General features: G+C 44.2%; 1 protein-coding gene across 3 annotated transcripts in view; it reads right to left on the bottom strand.

Annotated features, from left to right (window-relative positions):
• The window catches only part of KCNH8 (potassium voltage-gated channel subfamily H member 8), a 256175-nt gene that overhangs the window by 14864 nt on the left and 224999 nt on the right, over positions 1-16312 (bottom strand). For all 3 annotated transcript variants that reach the window (XM_029071286.1, XM_029071289.1, XM_029071285.1), the window contains exons 12-15: positions 12742-12780; positions 6093-6448; positions 1708-1814; positions 795-871 (exon numbers count right to left, since the gene is read on the bottom strand). In XM_029071286.1, coding sequence (XP_028927119.1) covers positions 795-871; positions 1708-1814; positions 6093-6448; positions 12742-12780 — 579 coding nt within the window. The remainder of the gene's footprint in view (positions 1-794; positions 872-1707; positions 1815-6092; positions 6449-12741; positions 12781-16312) is intronic.

Raw genomic sequence — 16312 nt, 5'->3', positions numbered from 1 at the left:
TATATATTTTCACACTCAATTGCATCCTCTCCCTGTTATTTATTTGAGTTTTGGATTTCCCCACTAGATTTTATGTTCTTTGAGGACAAGGATCATGTTTACTAATCTACTGAACTCCCAAGTGCTTAGTACGTTACTCTGCTATCGATTCACAACTGGAGAGAGCAACCACTTTTTCTTCTTTCCTCAAAACAGCCAGATGTCTGAAGCTAGCCCAGGTACACTGACATAGTACAGTATTTAGTCCCCCTGCATAGATGTTTTAATGATAGGTGATTTTTTTTTTTTGTAATAGAATCAACCTCACTCCCACCAGGCCTCCAGGGTTCACTGATGTGTTTTTGGACTATTCTGGTCCTTCCAGCACCCTTCTGGTGCTCTCTGTTTGGCCATTTGACTGCATCTTAGAAACCATGTGAGAAAATAGAGAGGAACATAGCATGCAGAGGACAGCACTGCTCTTTTTGCAGCTCAGGAGACAGATTTGGTGGTGAGGAGGTTGATGTTAATCAACAAATTAAAGCTTCCGGATGCATGCAGATTTCATCCCTGATCTGCCTTCGCTATCCCCATTATCACAGTCAACCTCTTGGTTAGAATTTTCTGAATGGAGTTTTTATCAAGCGTTTCCCTTATTTCAATACCATCCCACTATGCAGAATTGACTTCTTTAAGCCCCAGTAAATTAAAACAGGATCAGAGAACCTTTAACATGTACACATGAAAATAAACCAGGAAGTTTGACGGTGTGATTGCTCAAAAGGACCTCACTCTGGCAAAATCAATATCCATACCTCACTGTTGAGTTTGCTTATCTGCTGCTTGGTTTCCTCCGCTTTGATAAATAGCACTGCTGCCCCAATCTCAGCATCTGTCAAGAGGGAAAATGCACAAAACTAATGAATTGCATTAAGGTAGGAAAATACTCAATGGCTTTGGGAATTACAATCGAAGAATGAAGACTGAATGATACCCCTAACCTTTGTACTCCTATGATCTGCTGAGCACAGCTTGGATTTCATTCCCAGCTTGTAACAGTCCCTACCACTCTGTGGGCTCTGTAAATTCTTAACATTTTATTATTATTATTATTATCACAATATTAGTGATAACTGTGAGAATAATAATAGCCACTCTGCCAATTGGTGGCCGATGAATGTGCTGCCCCTCGTCTCTTCTCACTGATGCATTACTGGGAGATCCATTATTGGTCCAGACTCTGTCCTGGAAAAAAGGACATTGTGGTTGGCAGATTCTCTTCCTTGGGCAGTTCTTCTTAGGCTAGGCCTCCTAATCTCTGCCCTTCTTGGCTCTGATTCAGGCCTTCCAGCTGTCCAGTGTACATCCCCATGCCATATTCACCAAATGGACTGGGGAGAAAACTTACATGCCTCCTGATATTTTGTTTCTTTAAAATAGTGTTCTCAGCTAGCGCCATATGGCTGATGAATAGCAGAAATATAAATTTCCTGAATCACCAGTTTGGGGTAATATGCAGGACATCTGCCCTACACACTAGAATGATATCACAGTAACTTGCAGAATATGAGAGTGACCATTAACTGAAGTTCAAAGTACAATCAATTCATGTTATTTGTGAGATTTTCTCTCTCTGAGAATCACATGAAACTGTGGAGAGACAAAAAGCAGTCATTACACAAGAAATAACTTTTCATGCTTTGCAGTTTGACTAAAGAGAGAACTAACCGCCTACTGGAGGTGATACCCTGGACTCCTGCCTGACTCTCTCGGATCCAAAGTCGAAAGTCTGACTCTCCTCATTCTGGTTTCCATCTTCAATCCCATCAACAATCCTGTTTCAAAGCAAAAGGAAATGTTTTTAAAAATTGTGTATGAACATTGGCCCTTGTGAAGATGGAGGTTTTTGAAGTGAAGGTGAATCACTGTAGAAGAACAATACCGAATATACCTATAAATGCAGAAATAGCATCTGGAGTAACATTTGATTCTATTCATCGACAATCCTAAATTACTACTTCTTCTGGGAAACGCTTCTTCCCATAGAAAGTCGTAAAAATATGGAAATCAGTACCGCAGGAAAATGGGGCAGGACGTAAGACCAGCTGGCTCAAGACAGGTTTGGAAACATTCTTGGACGGAAGATCCCATTAAGAATACCAAGGAAAAATTAGGGATCATAGAAGGCAAATCCTTAACCATTTGGGCCATCGTGTCGCCACTGTTGGGAGACTGAACCCTGGACTGGATGGACCACTAGTCTGACCCACTAATAGCATTCTGAGCGGTCTTCTGTTCAGAGAGAGCATCCTTTTAAGAAGATAGAGCCATATTAATTCACGCTGATGAAAAATTCACTGTTCACATCCCTAGCATTCATTAAATAGTAATAATGTATGTTAGTGGCAATTAGACCTGCTGACAGGTTGGTTGCTATTTAGGGCTTGGATGTTGGTTGCATTTGTAGGTTTTTCTATTTGCTTTCATCTTCATTTGGGAATTCTGCCAATCATTTAAGGCTGGTACCATTTATTTGAGAGTGCCTGAGGTAGGAATTCTCTGGCAGGCAGGATCCTTGCCTGAGAAGACATGTAAAGAACGGGGAGATGTGACAGCTCTGTTACTCTACTCGTGGCCCCTTAGCAACCTCGTTCACCATCTTGTAGAGAGCGAAACCGATCTATTTGACGGATTTTATTATTTCACTGCAAACTCTGCCCCCCCGTGTAGGATGAATTCAGGATGTAATGAGTGATAGGTAATCCTAGGGACTGTCCCCCAAAATACATTGAATATCTTCATGCCCGACACTCTCCTTCACAAGGAGTGAAAGCTGAATGGCGAGTAGCCGAGGGAGGATCCAACAGGGGAAGAATACGTCTAGCATGATTATTTTATATGTCTAATATTCTAACTCATTTAACTCAAGTATTTTAGGATTAGTTTCAACACTCATTTAAGATTTTTAAAAATTCTGCTTAGGGATGTGTAGTTCTAGAAAACATTTTGATATTCTAAATTTCAGAATCTTGGCAACCCTGACCTTGCTCCCCACAGCTAGCCTTGGACTCTGCAATATGTTCCTTTGGTACTCTCTAAAGGGTCTAATACAATGCCCTACATAGGATAATAATGGTATTTGTTAAGCACTTACTATGGGCCAGGCACTGTGTTAAACGCTGGGGTGGATACAAGCAAATTGGATTGGACACAGTCCCTGTACCATGTGGGGCTCACAGTCTCAATCCCCATTTTACTGATAAGGTAACTGAGGCACAGAAAGTTAAGTGACTTGTCCAAGGTCACACAGTAGACAAGTGGTGGAGTCGGGATTAGAACCCATGACCTTCTGACTCCCAGGCCCGTGCTCTATCCACTACGCCACGCTCATGTGATAAACTGGGAAACTTAGGTAAGCCTTTTGTTCTCTAACTATAAAATGGAGACCAGAAGAAAATAAGAGACCTGTTACCCGGGAAGCCATGAGAATTAACCAGGAAATCACTGGAAGCGATTTCCAAAGTGGATCCTGTCACTACTTGTGAGAAGGAAAAGGGAATATTTCTGCTAACTCTGTTGTATTAGACTTTCCCAAGTGCTTAGTACAGTGCTCTGCACATAATAAGCACGCAGTAAATACACCGATTGATTGAAGGAAGCAAATAGCTCACTTGTGAATTATTTTAGGCCAGAAGGCCACTACCTTAAGGCCTTGAAAGGGGTAGAATCTGGCCTGGGATGTTTTTCATAATGAACTATATTTCCCATGTAGTGTTTAAATATAATAACATAGTGGAAGGAGGATGGGCCTGGGAGCCAGAGGACCTGGGTTCCAATCCCAGCTCTGCCTCCTACCTGCTGTGTGGTCTTGAATAAGTCACTTAGCTTCTCTGTGCCTGTTACCTCATCTGTAAAATGAGGATCCAATACCTGTTCTCCCTCCTACTTAGCCTGTGAGCCGCATGTGGGACCTCATTGACTTGTAGTTACACCAGCTCTTAATACAGTGCTTGGCACATAGTAAGCACTAAACAAATACCATAATCATTATAACTTACGAATGTGGCAAAGGACTAAGAATGAATAACTTAATTTCAGCCATTAATTGATGGTGGATTGAAATCTGTGACCTTAGGAAGTGCTCCTTCTCCATTACTAATTTAACCACTTCATTGTTCCCAGTGGAGAAATTAGGTACATCATTTCAGACTAAGATACGATCATTTTTTATTTATAGTCAGGGTCAATTGCCTCTCGGAGAACCATAATTCTTCCTTTGTTGGTAGTCATTTTCTTCCAAATGTCCTAAACGACTTGTTTCTTGTGTTTTAAGCCTTCCCAGGGAGGCTTGATGGATGCCTCATTCACTGAGCCTGTTTGACTGGCCTAGGGTTATACCAGCAGAACCACCCTAAAATGATCATGTAGAGGGTTTTGACTGTAAAGCTTAGTGGAAAGAGCTCGGGCCTGGGAATCAGGGTTTTAATTCCAGCTCCTCCCCTTGCCTGCTGTGGAGCCTCAGTTTCCTCATCTGTAAAATGGGGATTCACTACCTATTCTTCCTCTCCCTTATACTGTGCACCTCACTGAGGGCCAGGGGGTGTAAAGGATTATCTTGTATCTACCCCAGTGCTTAGCAGAGTGCCTGAAACATTAGGAAACACTTAAATACCGCAATTATTATTAACTACCAGAGTAAAGCTTAAAACGATACCGATCATCCACAGCCTTAACCATTTCAGATACAAGGGCTGCCATCCCTGTTTTGGAAACAGGCAAGGCTTTTCTATTTCTACCATGTTTCAATCTCTGCAGGCAGTGTCAGTCCAAGGAAAAAGCCAGGCAGCTTTTCTTTGGCTCAGTTTATCCACCTGTAAAATGGACATACCAGCTCCTTCCTGCCTCCCTGGAGTGTTTTCGGGACAAACGACACAAATGATTACAAATCCAACTTCAGCTGCTTTGCAATCTTTGCACTGAGAGAATCAGAAAGCATAACCCTATCACACGACTTCTCTGAAGATTTAAGAGAGTGTAATGAATCCCCACACGATATAATTTGCCACACTGGCCAGCAGCCTCTGGAGGGGACACAAGTGAAAGCTTTTTGGCCCGCTGATCCCTGTCAGTGATGTTAGATTGGAGAAGTCTATTCAAGGGCGAGGGCTTCCAGAGCCTCTAGTATTGTACATCCCAAAATGCCACTGTACTGTCCTCTGGAGCATTCACAAATATTAAATGCCATATGAAATGGTAAAGGAAAGGAAGGTAGGAACCTGACACAACGATAGTTTCTACACAGCCCAAGAGCAATCTGTGGAAGAAATTTTCCTGCAGAAAATTCTGATTCTTACCTGCCATTCATTCATTCAGTAGTTTTTATTGAGTGCTTACTATGTGCAGAGCACTGTACTAAGCGCTTGGAATGTACAATTCGGTAACAGATAGAGACAGTCCCTGCCCATTGACGGGCTTAAAGTCTAATCGGGGGAGACAGACAGACAAAAACAATAGCAATAATCTGCCATAGCAAATACTGTATAACACTGGGTGTCAAACTAACCTGACCGGGGTTTGCCCCGTGCCGAGAGAAGCACATCTTTGAAGCCGTGTATTATGTGATCATCCTGTCTAGGACTCCACTACCTCTGCCCTAACCCCTCATTCCACTGTTAAACCACGGACGTTTAGCACAGTCCCAGGAGTCCAGGCAAGATGGCAGAAGGGAGGGGGGCAACACAGACCTTAGCAATCACCCCAGGCAGCAGCTCTTAAGCCAATTTATGGGCCACTCTTGAAGGTTCTTCCCACACCACCCCCCTGCCCCGACAAGGCCTGTACAGCTAGCCAGTCTGCATCAGCTCACCCTCACCCTTCTGAGTACTAGCATCAAACTCTCCTACATTAACTGGATAATGTGTGCCATGGCAACAAGGCCTATAAGAAACAAGTGCATTCTGCAAAATTATTTTTACCCTGCCATTAGCATCGCCCCATGTACATGCAGACAAAAACAGTCATCAAGAGGCTATTATTTGTGAAAAAGGCTACGAGTGATTCACCTCCAACCTTGTTACCCTGAATAAATTGAGTGCTAAGTGAAAAAAGCTTACCTTGGACTGAGGTCGGGAGGTCTGATGCTATTCAGGGTCGAAAGATGTAACTTTAGGTTTTTCTCTCCTCTTCTGCTATGGTAATGGAGTTCAGTTTCGTGTCTGGTTCTGGCAGGGTTTGAGCTGCAGACTCTGATTGGTGAGTGAAAGGGTACTGTTCCTGAGGTCAACTGTTTCAAGCTTATCCCAAGGTAACTCTTATTGCTTCCAATCTTCTTGTTGTGGAAGGAGATCCCATCTCTGGTGTGGATCGGGGAGAGGGATGCTGTCTCCTCCTCTTCCCCTTCCTCTTCCTCTTCATCTTCCACAATGGATGGGAGTCTCTTGTTTATGCTGCCATTTCCCTTGGGCTCCGTCTAAATTAGTAAATGGACAATCAGTCCATCAATCTTGGGAGAGTACAATATAACAGATTTGGTTGACACAATCCCGGCCCACAAGGAGTTTACAGACCAGAGAGGGATAGTTTCAGATTTCTACAAAATACACAGGCAGATTATTCATTTTGCAGGTCTTCAAGTTCCTATGAAGTTTATTTCTCATCTGTACTTGAGGGAGTTCTGTGAGGAGAGAGGCTAGTCTGTATTCAGTAGGTTGGTCCCTGCTGATCCCGGCTCCCCACTAAATAGTACTTATTGGGATCCAGTAACTCCCTTGCACATTTTGGATGGTGAGAATTTTTTGTTTTGCCTTGCATTAGTTCTTTAACACCTTCTCTCGGTACAGGTTCATCTCTATTCCATGAAATTAGTTCCTTGGAATGCAGAAATGCAGGGCTGACAAACTCCTGGACTAGAAAGCACTTCAATAATAATAATCGTGGTATTTGTTAAGCACTTACTCCACGCCAAGCACTGTACTAAGAGCTGGGGTAGATACAAGATAATCAGGTTGGACACAGTCCCTGCCCACTTGGGGCTGGGAAAGAGAAGAGTTATTTCATCTCCATTTGACAGATGAGGAAAAAGAAGCACTGAGAAGTTAAGCGACTTGCCCAAGTCACAGGCAAGTGGTGGAGCTGGGATTAGACCCAAGTCCTTTGACTCACAGGCCCGTAACTCTATCCTTTAGCCCACACTGCGAGTGCTTCCTTGCACTAGATTTCTTAATGTTAAATCCCAAATTTCCCTATTGAATCCTAGAAACCATTTGTCAAATCCTAATGGTTATCGGTCCAAGTCTGTCACCCCCAATTCCGATAAAAGTTTGCCTTTTCTGAAAGTTCCGTTCATTCGGTGGGCCCCTTTGGCTGCTTCCCTATTTGGCTACTGGGGGGCTGGGGGGACAGTCCTAGGTCAGTGCAAAATGGAGAAAGCAGGTTTTCATTTATTTATGGAGTCGTTCTCACACTACTAGGACACGACTGAGTATTTTTCTCACAGGTAAGATTTCATTATGCAGTTCGGCGGCACATTTTGGACACAGAAATTATTTTACGTGCTCGATGTTTCATTAGCCAAAAGGTTTATTCCCTAAATACCGTTGCAGTTTTTCTTTTCCAAAATGGAAGGGAACTGTTGAAAATACTTTGCCCTAAGAGGATAAATACACTACCTCAAAACGTTTCTACCCGATATTACTATGGAGGAGTGCGTCCCCTGGTGGAACTGTGGAAACGTTTAAACACTATTTGGCTGCTCAAATCGGATGCACCGATTTCAAAATGTTTCTTCCTTAAAGAAAGAACTTGTATGGACATGTGTGGACACGAGCCCAGACATTGTTTTTAGAAAGGAATCAAAACCTCATTCCATCAAGTATTGATAGTGTGGCCACTGTTGCTTCAGACTTACTCCCACCTGCCACTGTGGTGATCCTTCCCCTGCCCGTCAACAAAATAAACTTTCTGTAGAGTTCAAGGGGGTAAATCCCCTACCTTCAGGAAATCAGTGAGAATTCTGCGGGAAGGGATTGTGAAAAATCAAACTAATTAAAACCTCCAACAGAGTAGGAATGGCCCCAGGCTCTTTTGTTACCTTATGAACTCATTTATACCCTCCTTAGCATTCAATCTGTATATATGTCTGCTCAGTCAATTTATTTTGACTCTCTAGTTGTAAATTTTTTTATGACTGTCTCCACCACTAGCATGTAAGCAGCTATTGTGCAGGGTACATGTCACTCTGTTAGTCTGTACTTCCCAAGCACCTAATACAGTGCCCTCCACAAAGTGGACACTCAGTAATGATAATAATAATAATGTTGGTATTTGTTAAGCGCTTACTATGTGCAGAGCACTGTTCTAAGCGCTGGGGTAGATACAGGGTAATCAGGTTGTCCCACGTGAGGCGCATTTTCCAGACGAGGTAACTGAGGCACAGAGAAGTTAAGTGACTTGCCCACAGTCACACGGCTGCCAAGTGGCAGTGCCGGGTAATAATTGTGGCATTTGTTAATCGCTTCCTATGTGCCAGGCACTGCATTAAGCACTGGGGTGGATACAAGCAAATCAGGTTGGACACAGTTCCTCTCCCAAGTGGGGCTCAAAGTCTCCATCCCCAATTTACAGATGAGGTCAAATGAGGTACCGAAAAGTTAAGTGACTTGCCCTAGGTCACACAGTAGTAAGAGGCAGAAGTGGGATTAGACTCATGACCTTCTGACTCCCAGGTCTGTACTCTATCCACCGCTATTACTATCAACGATATTCATTAAGCTCTCCTGTTTCCTGATAGAGACCTCCAACCTTTCTGACCCCATCCAACTTTCTCAAGTCATCACGCCCCATTTAGCCTCCGGACACAAACTACCTTCTCTTGGTGACCAAACCGATGAACTCAACACCACCCTCTCCACTGAGCTCAAATGTCTCAGTCCCTTATCCCTTTGTCAATCTCGTACCACTAACCCACAGCCCCGGTTCATCTCAGCAGTCTGCTTCCTTCACTCCTGTGCAAGAGCCGCAGGGCGCTGCTGGCAGAAATCCAAATATCAGGCCGACCTCATCCACCCCAAGTTCATCCTTGCGTACTTTAACCCTGCCCTCTCCTCTGCCTGGCAAAAATATTTCTCCATCCTTACCGACACCGATACCATTGCCATTGCCAGTTGTTCCAGACATATAACTCCCTCTTCAAGCTCTCTATCCCCCAGTCTCCTGCATCCCTTTCCTCTAATGACCTGCCTACCTTCTTTATTGAGAAAATTGAATCTATCAGGCATGAACTCTCTAAAATGTCCCCTATTCCTCTCTAGACCCTCCCTCCTTCTTCTTCTTCAACTCTCCCATCCTTTCCAGAAGTATCTCAAAAGGAGATCTCCTGCCTTTTCTCAAAATCTCCCCCCTCCACCTGCGCATCCGACCCCATCCCCTCTCACCTTATCAATATACTTGCCTCGTCCCTGACTGTCATCTTCAACTGTTGGCTCTCCAGTGGTTTCTTTCCCACTGCCTTTAAACTTGCTCATGTCTCCCATCCTAAAAAAATCCTCCCTTGACCTCACAGTTCCCTCCAGTTTTCACCCCATCTCCCACCTACCATTCCTCTCCAAACTCCTTCAGCAAGTTTTCTACAACCGCTATCTCAAGTTTCTCTCCTCCAATTCTCTTCTTGACCCCCTCCAATCTGGCTTCTTCCCCCTTCACTCCACAGAGACCTCCCTCTCTAAGGTCACAAATTATTTCCTTCTTGCTAAATCCAACGACCTCTACTTCATCTTAATTCTCTTCAACTTTTCAGCTGCCTTCGACCCTGTCAACCACATCCTTTTCCTGGAAATATTATCCAACCTCAGCTTCACTGACACTGTTCTCTCCTGGATCTCCTCCTATCTCTCTGGGCCCTCATTCTCAGTGTCTTTCATGGATTCATCCAATTGTACCTATTGACCGTTTACTGTGTGCAAAGCACTGTACTTCTTCTGCGGGCTCCTCCTCTGCTTCCCACCCCCTAACTGTGGATTGCCCTCAAGGTTCAGCTCTGGGTCCCCTTCTATTCTCCATCTACCCCCACTCCCATGGAGAACTCATTCACTCCCATGGCTTCAACTACCACCTCTATGAGGATGATTCCCAAATCTATATCTCCAGCCCTGATCTCTCTCCCTCTCTGAAGTCTCACATTGCCTCCTGCCTTCAAGACGTCTCTATTTGGATGTTCTGCCGTCGTCTCACACTTAACATGTCCAAAACAGAACTCATCTTCCCACCCAAACCCTGTCCTCCCCATGACTTTCCCATCACTGTGGACAGCACCACCATCTTTCTGTCTCACAAGCCTATAACCTTGGTGTTATCCTCAACTCCTCTCTCTCTCTTATTCGAACCACCTATTCAATCCATCACTAAATCCTGTCGGTTCAATTTCGCAACACTGCTAAAATCCATGCTTTCTTCTCCAGCCAAACCTGATGATAATGATAATGATGATGGTATTTGTTAAACTCTTACTAAATACCAACATTATTATTATGGGCCAAGCACTGTTCTAAGCGCTGATAGATACAGGGTGATCAGGTTGTCCCATGTGTGGGGCTCACACTTTTAATCCCCATTTTACATAGGAGGGAACTGAGGCCCGGAGAAGTAAAGTGACTTGCCCAAGGTCACACAGCAGACAAGTAGCAGAGCCGGGATTAGAACCTAGGACCTTCAGACTCCCAGCCTGGGCTCATTCCACTAAGCCAATCCACGCACTTAACCTATCCTACCTTGATTATTGTAGCACCCTCCTTGCTGATTTCCCTGCCTCCTGTCTCTTCCTCTCCAGTCCATACTTCACTCTGCTGCCCAGATCATCTTTGTACGAAAACATTCAGTCCATGTTTCCCCACTCCTCAAGAACCTCCAGTGGCTACCCATCCACTTCTGCATCAAAAAGAAACTCCTTACCATCAGCTTTAAAGCGCTCAATCACCTTGCCCATTCTTAGCTCATCTTGCTACTCGCCCGCCCATTTTTTGCTCCTCTAAAGCCAACCTACTTACTGTACCTCGATCTCATTTATCTTTCCACCATCCTCTCGCCCATGTCCTGCCTCTGGTCTGGAATGCCCTTCCTTTTCCTATCTGACAGACAATTACTCTCCCCACCTTCAGAGCCTTATTGGGGGCACATCTTCTCCAAGAGGCCTTCCCTAAGACCTCATTTTCTCTTTTCCCATTCCTTTCTGTGTTACACTGACTTGCTCTGCTTCCTTTATTCACCCTCCTGCCCACAGCCCTTATGTTCTTATCAAATAATTTATTCATTTACATTAATGTCTGTCTCTCCCTCTAGACTCTAAGCTCCTTGTGGGCAGGGAATTTGTGTTGGGTAGTTGTTTGTACTCTCCCCAATGCTTAGTATAGGACCCCATACACATTAATAAATATAGGACTCCACACACATTAATAATAATAAGGATGATATTTGTTAAGTGCTTACTATGTGCAAGTACAGTGCTCTGAACACAGTAATAATAATGATAATAATGGTATTTGCTAGGTCCTTACTACGTGCCAGGCACTGTACTATGCGCTGGGGTGCGGGAGATTGGGTGATATTTGTATTTGTTAAGCGCTTACTATGTGCCGAGCACTGTTCTAAGCGCTGGGGTAGACATAGGGGAATCAGGTTGTCCCACGTGGGGCTCACAGTCTTAATCCCCATTTTACATATGAGGGAACTGAGGCACAGAGAAGTTAAGTGACTTGCCCACAGTCACACAGCCGACAAGTGGCAGAGCTGGGATTCGAACTCATGAGTCCTGACTCCAAAGCCCGTGCTCTTTCCACTGAGCCACGTGGGGGATAGTCCCTGTCCCTTGTGAGGCTCACAGTCTCAATCCCCATTTTACAGATGAGGTAACTGAGGCACAGAGAAATGAAGTGACTTGCTCAAGGTCACACGGCAGACAAGTGGTGGAGCTGGGATTAGAACCCATGACCTTCTGACTCCCACACCCATGTTCTATCCACTATGCCAAAATCAATATGATTGATTGGGCACCTACTAGTTGCAGAGCATGGTACTAAGCAAATTGGGTCCTACAACAGAGTAGGTAAACATTATCCCTGCCCACAAGGAGCTAATAATCCAGTGAGGAGACAGACATTACAATTTATTACAGGTAGGAAAATCAACCAAGTATGAAGATATAGACATAAGTACTGCTGAGGTGGGAGGGGAGTGAGTACCAAAGTGCTTATAATGTGAGAAGTGCGCATAATGTGATATAATAGATACAGTGGGGAAAATGGGCTGAGGAGGGGAAGGATTAGTCCCAGAAGGTCTATGAATTTAGTAGGGCTTTGAAGATGGGGAGTAAAGTGGTGGTTCACATAGGAAGGGGGAGGGAATTCCAGGCAGAAAAGAGGAAGTGGGAGAGTGAGGCAAAATGCGTATGCTAGTATTAAAGGAGCAAAGTGTACAGGCTGGTTTCTAGTGGGAGACGAGTGAGTGAGGTATGAAGGGGGGAGCTGACTGAGAGCCTTAAAGCTGACGGTAAGGAATTTCTGTCTGACGGAGAGAGGGCCGGGTAACTGCTGGAGGCTTTCTGAGAAGTGGGGAGATGTCTGCAGAATGTTTTGCTTTTTGCTGTTTTAAAAAAATGAACCAGAGAACAAAGTGAAACATGGACTGAAGGTGGGAGAAGCTGGAGGCAGGGAGGTCAAAGGGGATGTTCCATTTCCGTCATTCAGTAAACCAAACACCACTTTAAATGCATACCTGGGATAGTGTAGACTTGTTGGATAATCTTGATATTACCTGAAAGAACAAAAACAAAAAGAACAAACAGAAGTAGTAAGCACCTAAATGTGTTCAGTTTTGATGGAGTAGGAATCCTAGTTGACTGTCTCCCCAGGATCCCAAGGGAGCAGCAGCCCCGCCTCCCATCGTTGGAAGATCTAAGAGGTCGTGCCCTGCTGGTTGTGGCTAAGGGGAGCGGCAGGGACTCAGTCTTCCCTGGGGATAAACGGCCCCAGATCGCTTCTTTACTTTTGGAGGCATTCGAAATACTAATCGTGGTTTTTGTTAAGTGCTTGCTAGGTGCCAAGCGCTAGAACGGATGCAAAATCATCACATCAGATATAGTTCCTGTGCCACATGCGGCGCTCAGTCTAAGGGGGAGGGAAAACAGGTATTTTAACCCCATTTTACAGATGAGGACATTAAGGCCAGAGACGCTGTGACATACCTAAGGTCACACAGCAGGCAAGTGGTAGAGTCAGGATTAGAATGTGAGTCCTCTAACTCCCAGGCCCATGCTCTTTCATTTGGGCCCCTGCCTCAGTTTCCTCATTTGTAAAATGGGGATTAAGACTGTGAGCCTCACATGTGACTGTCCAACCGGATTAGTTTGTATCTCCCCCAGCAATTAGTACAGTGAAGTAGTAGCACAGCAAGTAGTACAGTGAAGTGAATTAGTACAGTAACAGAAGCAGCGTGGCTCAGTGGAAAGAGCCCGGGCTTGGGAGTCAGAGGTCAAGGGTCAAGCGTTCTGATCCCCGCTCCGCCGCTTGTCAGCCGTGTGACCTTGGGCAAGTCACTTCATTTCTCGGTGCCTCAGTTACCTCATCTGTAAAATGGGGCTGGAGACTGTGAGCCCCACATGGGACAACCTGATCACCTTGTATCCCCCCCGGTGCTTAGGACAGTGCTCTGCACATAGTAAGCGCTTAACAAATGCCATTATTATTACAGTGCCTGGGATACAGTAAGCGCTTAACAAATGCCTAACAATAAATAAAAAAATAAATAGATCATGCCTTCCTCAGTAGTTGGGGCATGACTGTACTGTGGGGATCATGGGGATCAAATCATCCATTTTACTGACCTTACCTCTCATGTCTGTCTTTATGTTGTTCTCTGATTCCTTTCTTTTCTTTCTGTCTTAATCTTTCCTCAGCCCTCTTCTCCTCTCAACAACTCCCCCTTTGCCTTTACATCCTCTTCTCCCTGCCTCCAGTGTCCCTTCTCCTCTGGTAAACTGCTTCCCTTCCTTACAATTTATTCTTTCTCCTCTCCAAGAATAAAAGCAAAATAAGTGAAATCTCTTTAAAAAGATCACTGAATTAGGTCTATATGTGTGAGAACCAGCCCTCCTAAATTCTTTTGTTTTGACTAGCTCTAGTCCGTAGAGTTCAGATCACGCTATGGCTAATCGGATCAATGCAGTCCACCAGGCCCTAAAGGTTTTTTTTTGTGGTTTTTTTTTTTTTTTTGCTGTGCAGGTATAGCCTAAGAACAGCCTTGTTTTTTAGAGAGTAAGCTCTTTGAGTTGAGGAGCTGTATCCTTTAATTTAACTGATAATATCATCTAATGCAGTAATAGTGCACTTACTAGCATATAATAAGTATTTACTAGAAAACAAATACAAAAGCAGGCTGAGGCTCCTCAGGGCAGTCCAAACCAAATAATACACTAAAAGGAAAACATATTGTGATAAAAACATTATTAGGACAGCACACAGAGTAGCTTCAGAAATAAAACTATTTAGTAGGGATCCAGGTCATGTCTAAATTGCTTTTGTCTGAGTGGACTTTCATTTTCATGGGTTGCCGAAAGTCCTATAAAATGTACATCGTTTAACTCAAAGAAAAGAGGAAAAGAAAACAATCTAGTCTTGCGTTCATGCCCAGCATGTCAGATCATGTCATACTTCCATTCTGTGAGTAGCTTTAAGCATTCATTGCTTTTCTGGGTGATTAGGGCAATGGCTTGGTTATTATTCATACAATTGTCAGCATTATCGCTGGGCAAATGTATGTGTCATCAATGTTTAATTCCTAAAACAACGGTCCTGCCTGCCCGGAAGAATGGCCATCAATCAGAAACAATATAACATAAGTTTGGAAGTGATTTCCGAACTGGTGGCAAATAAAACAGCAAAAGAACTAAAAAGAAAAAAAGGAGAAATCGAAAACAGAGGTATGACTTTGTTGTTCCTGTGGTATATATGCAGAAATGTTGGAAAAACCAGGTTTGGCAACAAAGGTAACAGCATGGACTAGAGGAAGAGCGCTGAACTTGGAGGCAGGAAACATGAACCCTAATCTCAGGCTTGTGGCAGGATTACGGGGAAGCCCTCCACCTCCCTCTCACTTTGTTTCCACATTGCAAATTGGGAATTTGACCATGAGTGCTCCCGGCCCCCACCCCGTGAGGGCCAGGGACTTTGTCCAATTGTCACCTCTATAGTCTCTCATTCTCTCCATTAACATTAATTTAACATTTCTACTAGTACTACCTGCCTCAGATCGTCACTAGTTGGATACTGTGATTTCAATACGTATCTTCCACTTGGGAAGAAACACATAATAACGAAAAAACATTTTCACATCTGGTTATTTTTACCATTAAATCCAGGGAGTTTTATCGAAGACCTTTGCCCTCCATCACTTTCCATCTATTCAGTCCAATTGTGCATTTTCTCCTCCCAATGCCTCTTCTTTGGGGCCATTTCACAGGTCATTAGTAACTTCATCAGACAGTGATTAAGACAAATGCAAAGTCTCTTCAGTTCAATTCTTCCCATTTGGTTCCAGGAAGGTATAGCAATGTATTCCCCTGGGGAGCAGGCAGGAGAAAATAGGCTCTCTTCTCCCTTCCCGGATGATTTTGGACAGCAAGATTTGGTTCTGATCGAAAATCACTCGGCGGCTGTGGGGCTGACTCTAGAGTAGAGTATCTGAGAAGTCTGTCCTTCTCCATTACTTTCCTGACTCGAGTAATATGCTAATAATAGTGAAGCAGCGTGGCTCAGTGGAAAGAGCCCGGGCTTGGGAGGCAGAGGTCATGGGTTCGAATCCCGACTCCGCCGCCTGCCAGCTGGGTGACCTTGGGCAAGTCACTTGACTTCTCTGTGCCTCAGTTCCCTCATCTGGAAAATGGGGATGAAGACTGTGAGCCCCACGTGGGACAACCTGATCACCTTGTATCCCCCCAGCGCTTAGAACAGTGCTTTGCACATAGTAAGCGTTTAGCAAATACCACCATCATTATTATTAATAGTTGGATATTTTATTAAGCCCTTAGTGCCAAGCACTGTACTGCACAGCGGGGCAGATGCAAGATAACCAGGTCGTAGTCTGAGAAGAACAGATTTTTAATCCCCATTATAGGGATGAGGAAACTAAGGCACAGAGAAGTGAAGTGACTTGCCCAAGGTCATACAGCAGGCAAGTGGCAGAGCTAAGATTAGAACCCAGGTCCTCTGAGGCCCCGGCCATGCTCTTTCCATTAGGCCACGCTGCTTCTCAAAGCAACTCTGTCAGAGAATCTCATTCATTCATTCAT

Source organism: Ornithorhynchus anatinus, chromosome 8 (genome assembly GCF_004115215.2).
Source record: "Ornithorhynchus anatinus isolate Pmale09 chromosome 8, mOrnAna1.pri.v4, whole genome shotgun sequence".
Classification (NCBI taxonomy): domain Eukaryota; kingdom Metazoa; phylum Chordata; class Mammalia; order Monotremata; family Ornithorhynchidae; genus Ornithorhynchus; species Ornithorhynchus anatinus.
This window is presented reverse-complemented; position numbering and strand designations above follow the sequence as displayed.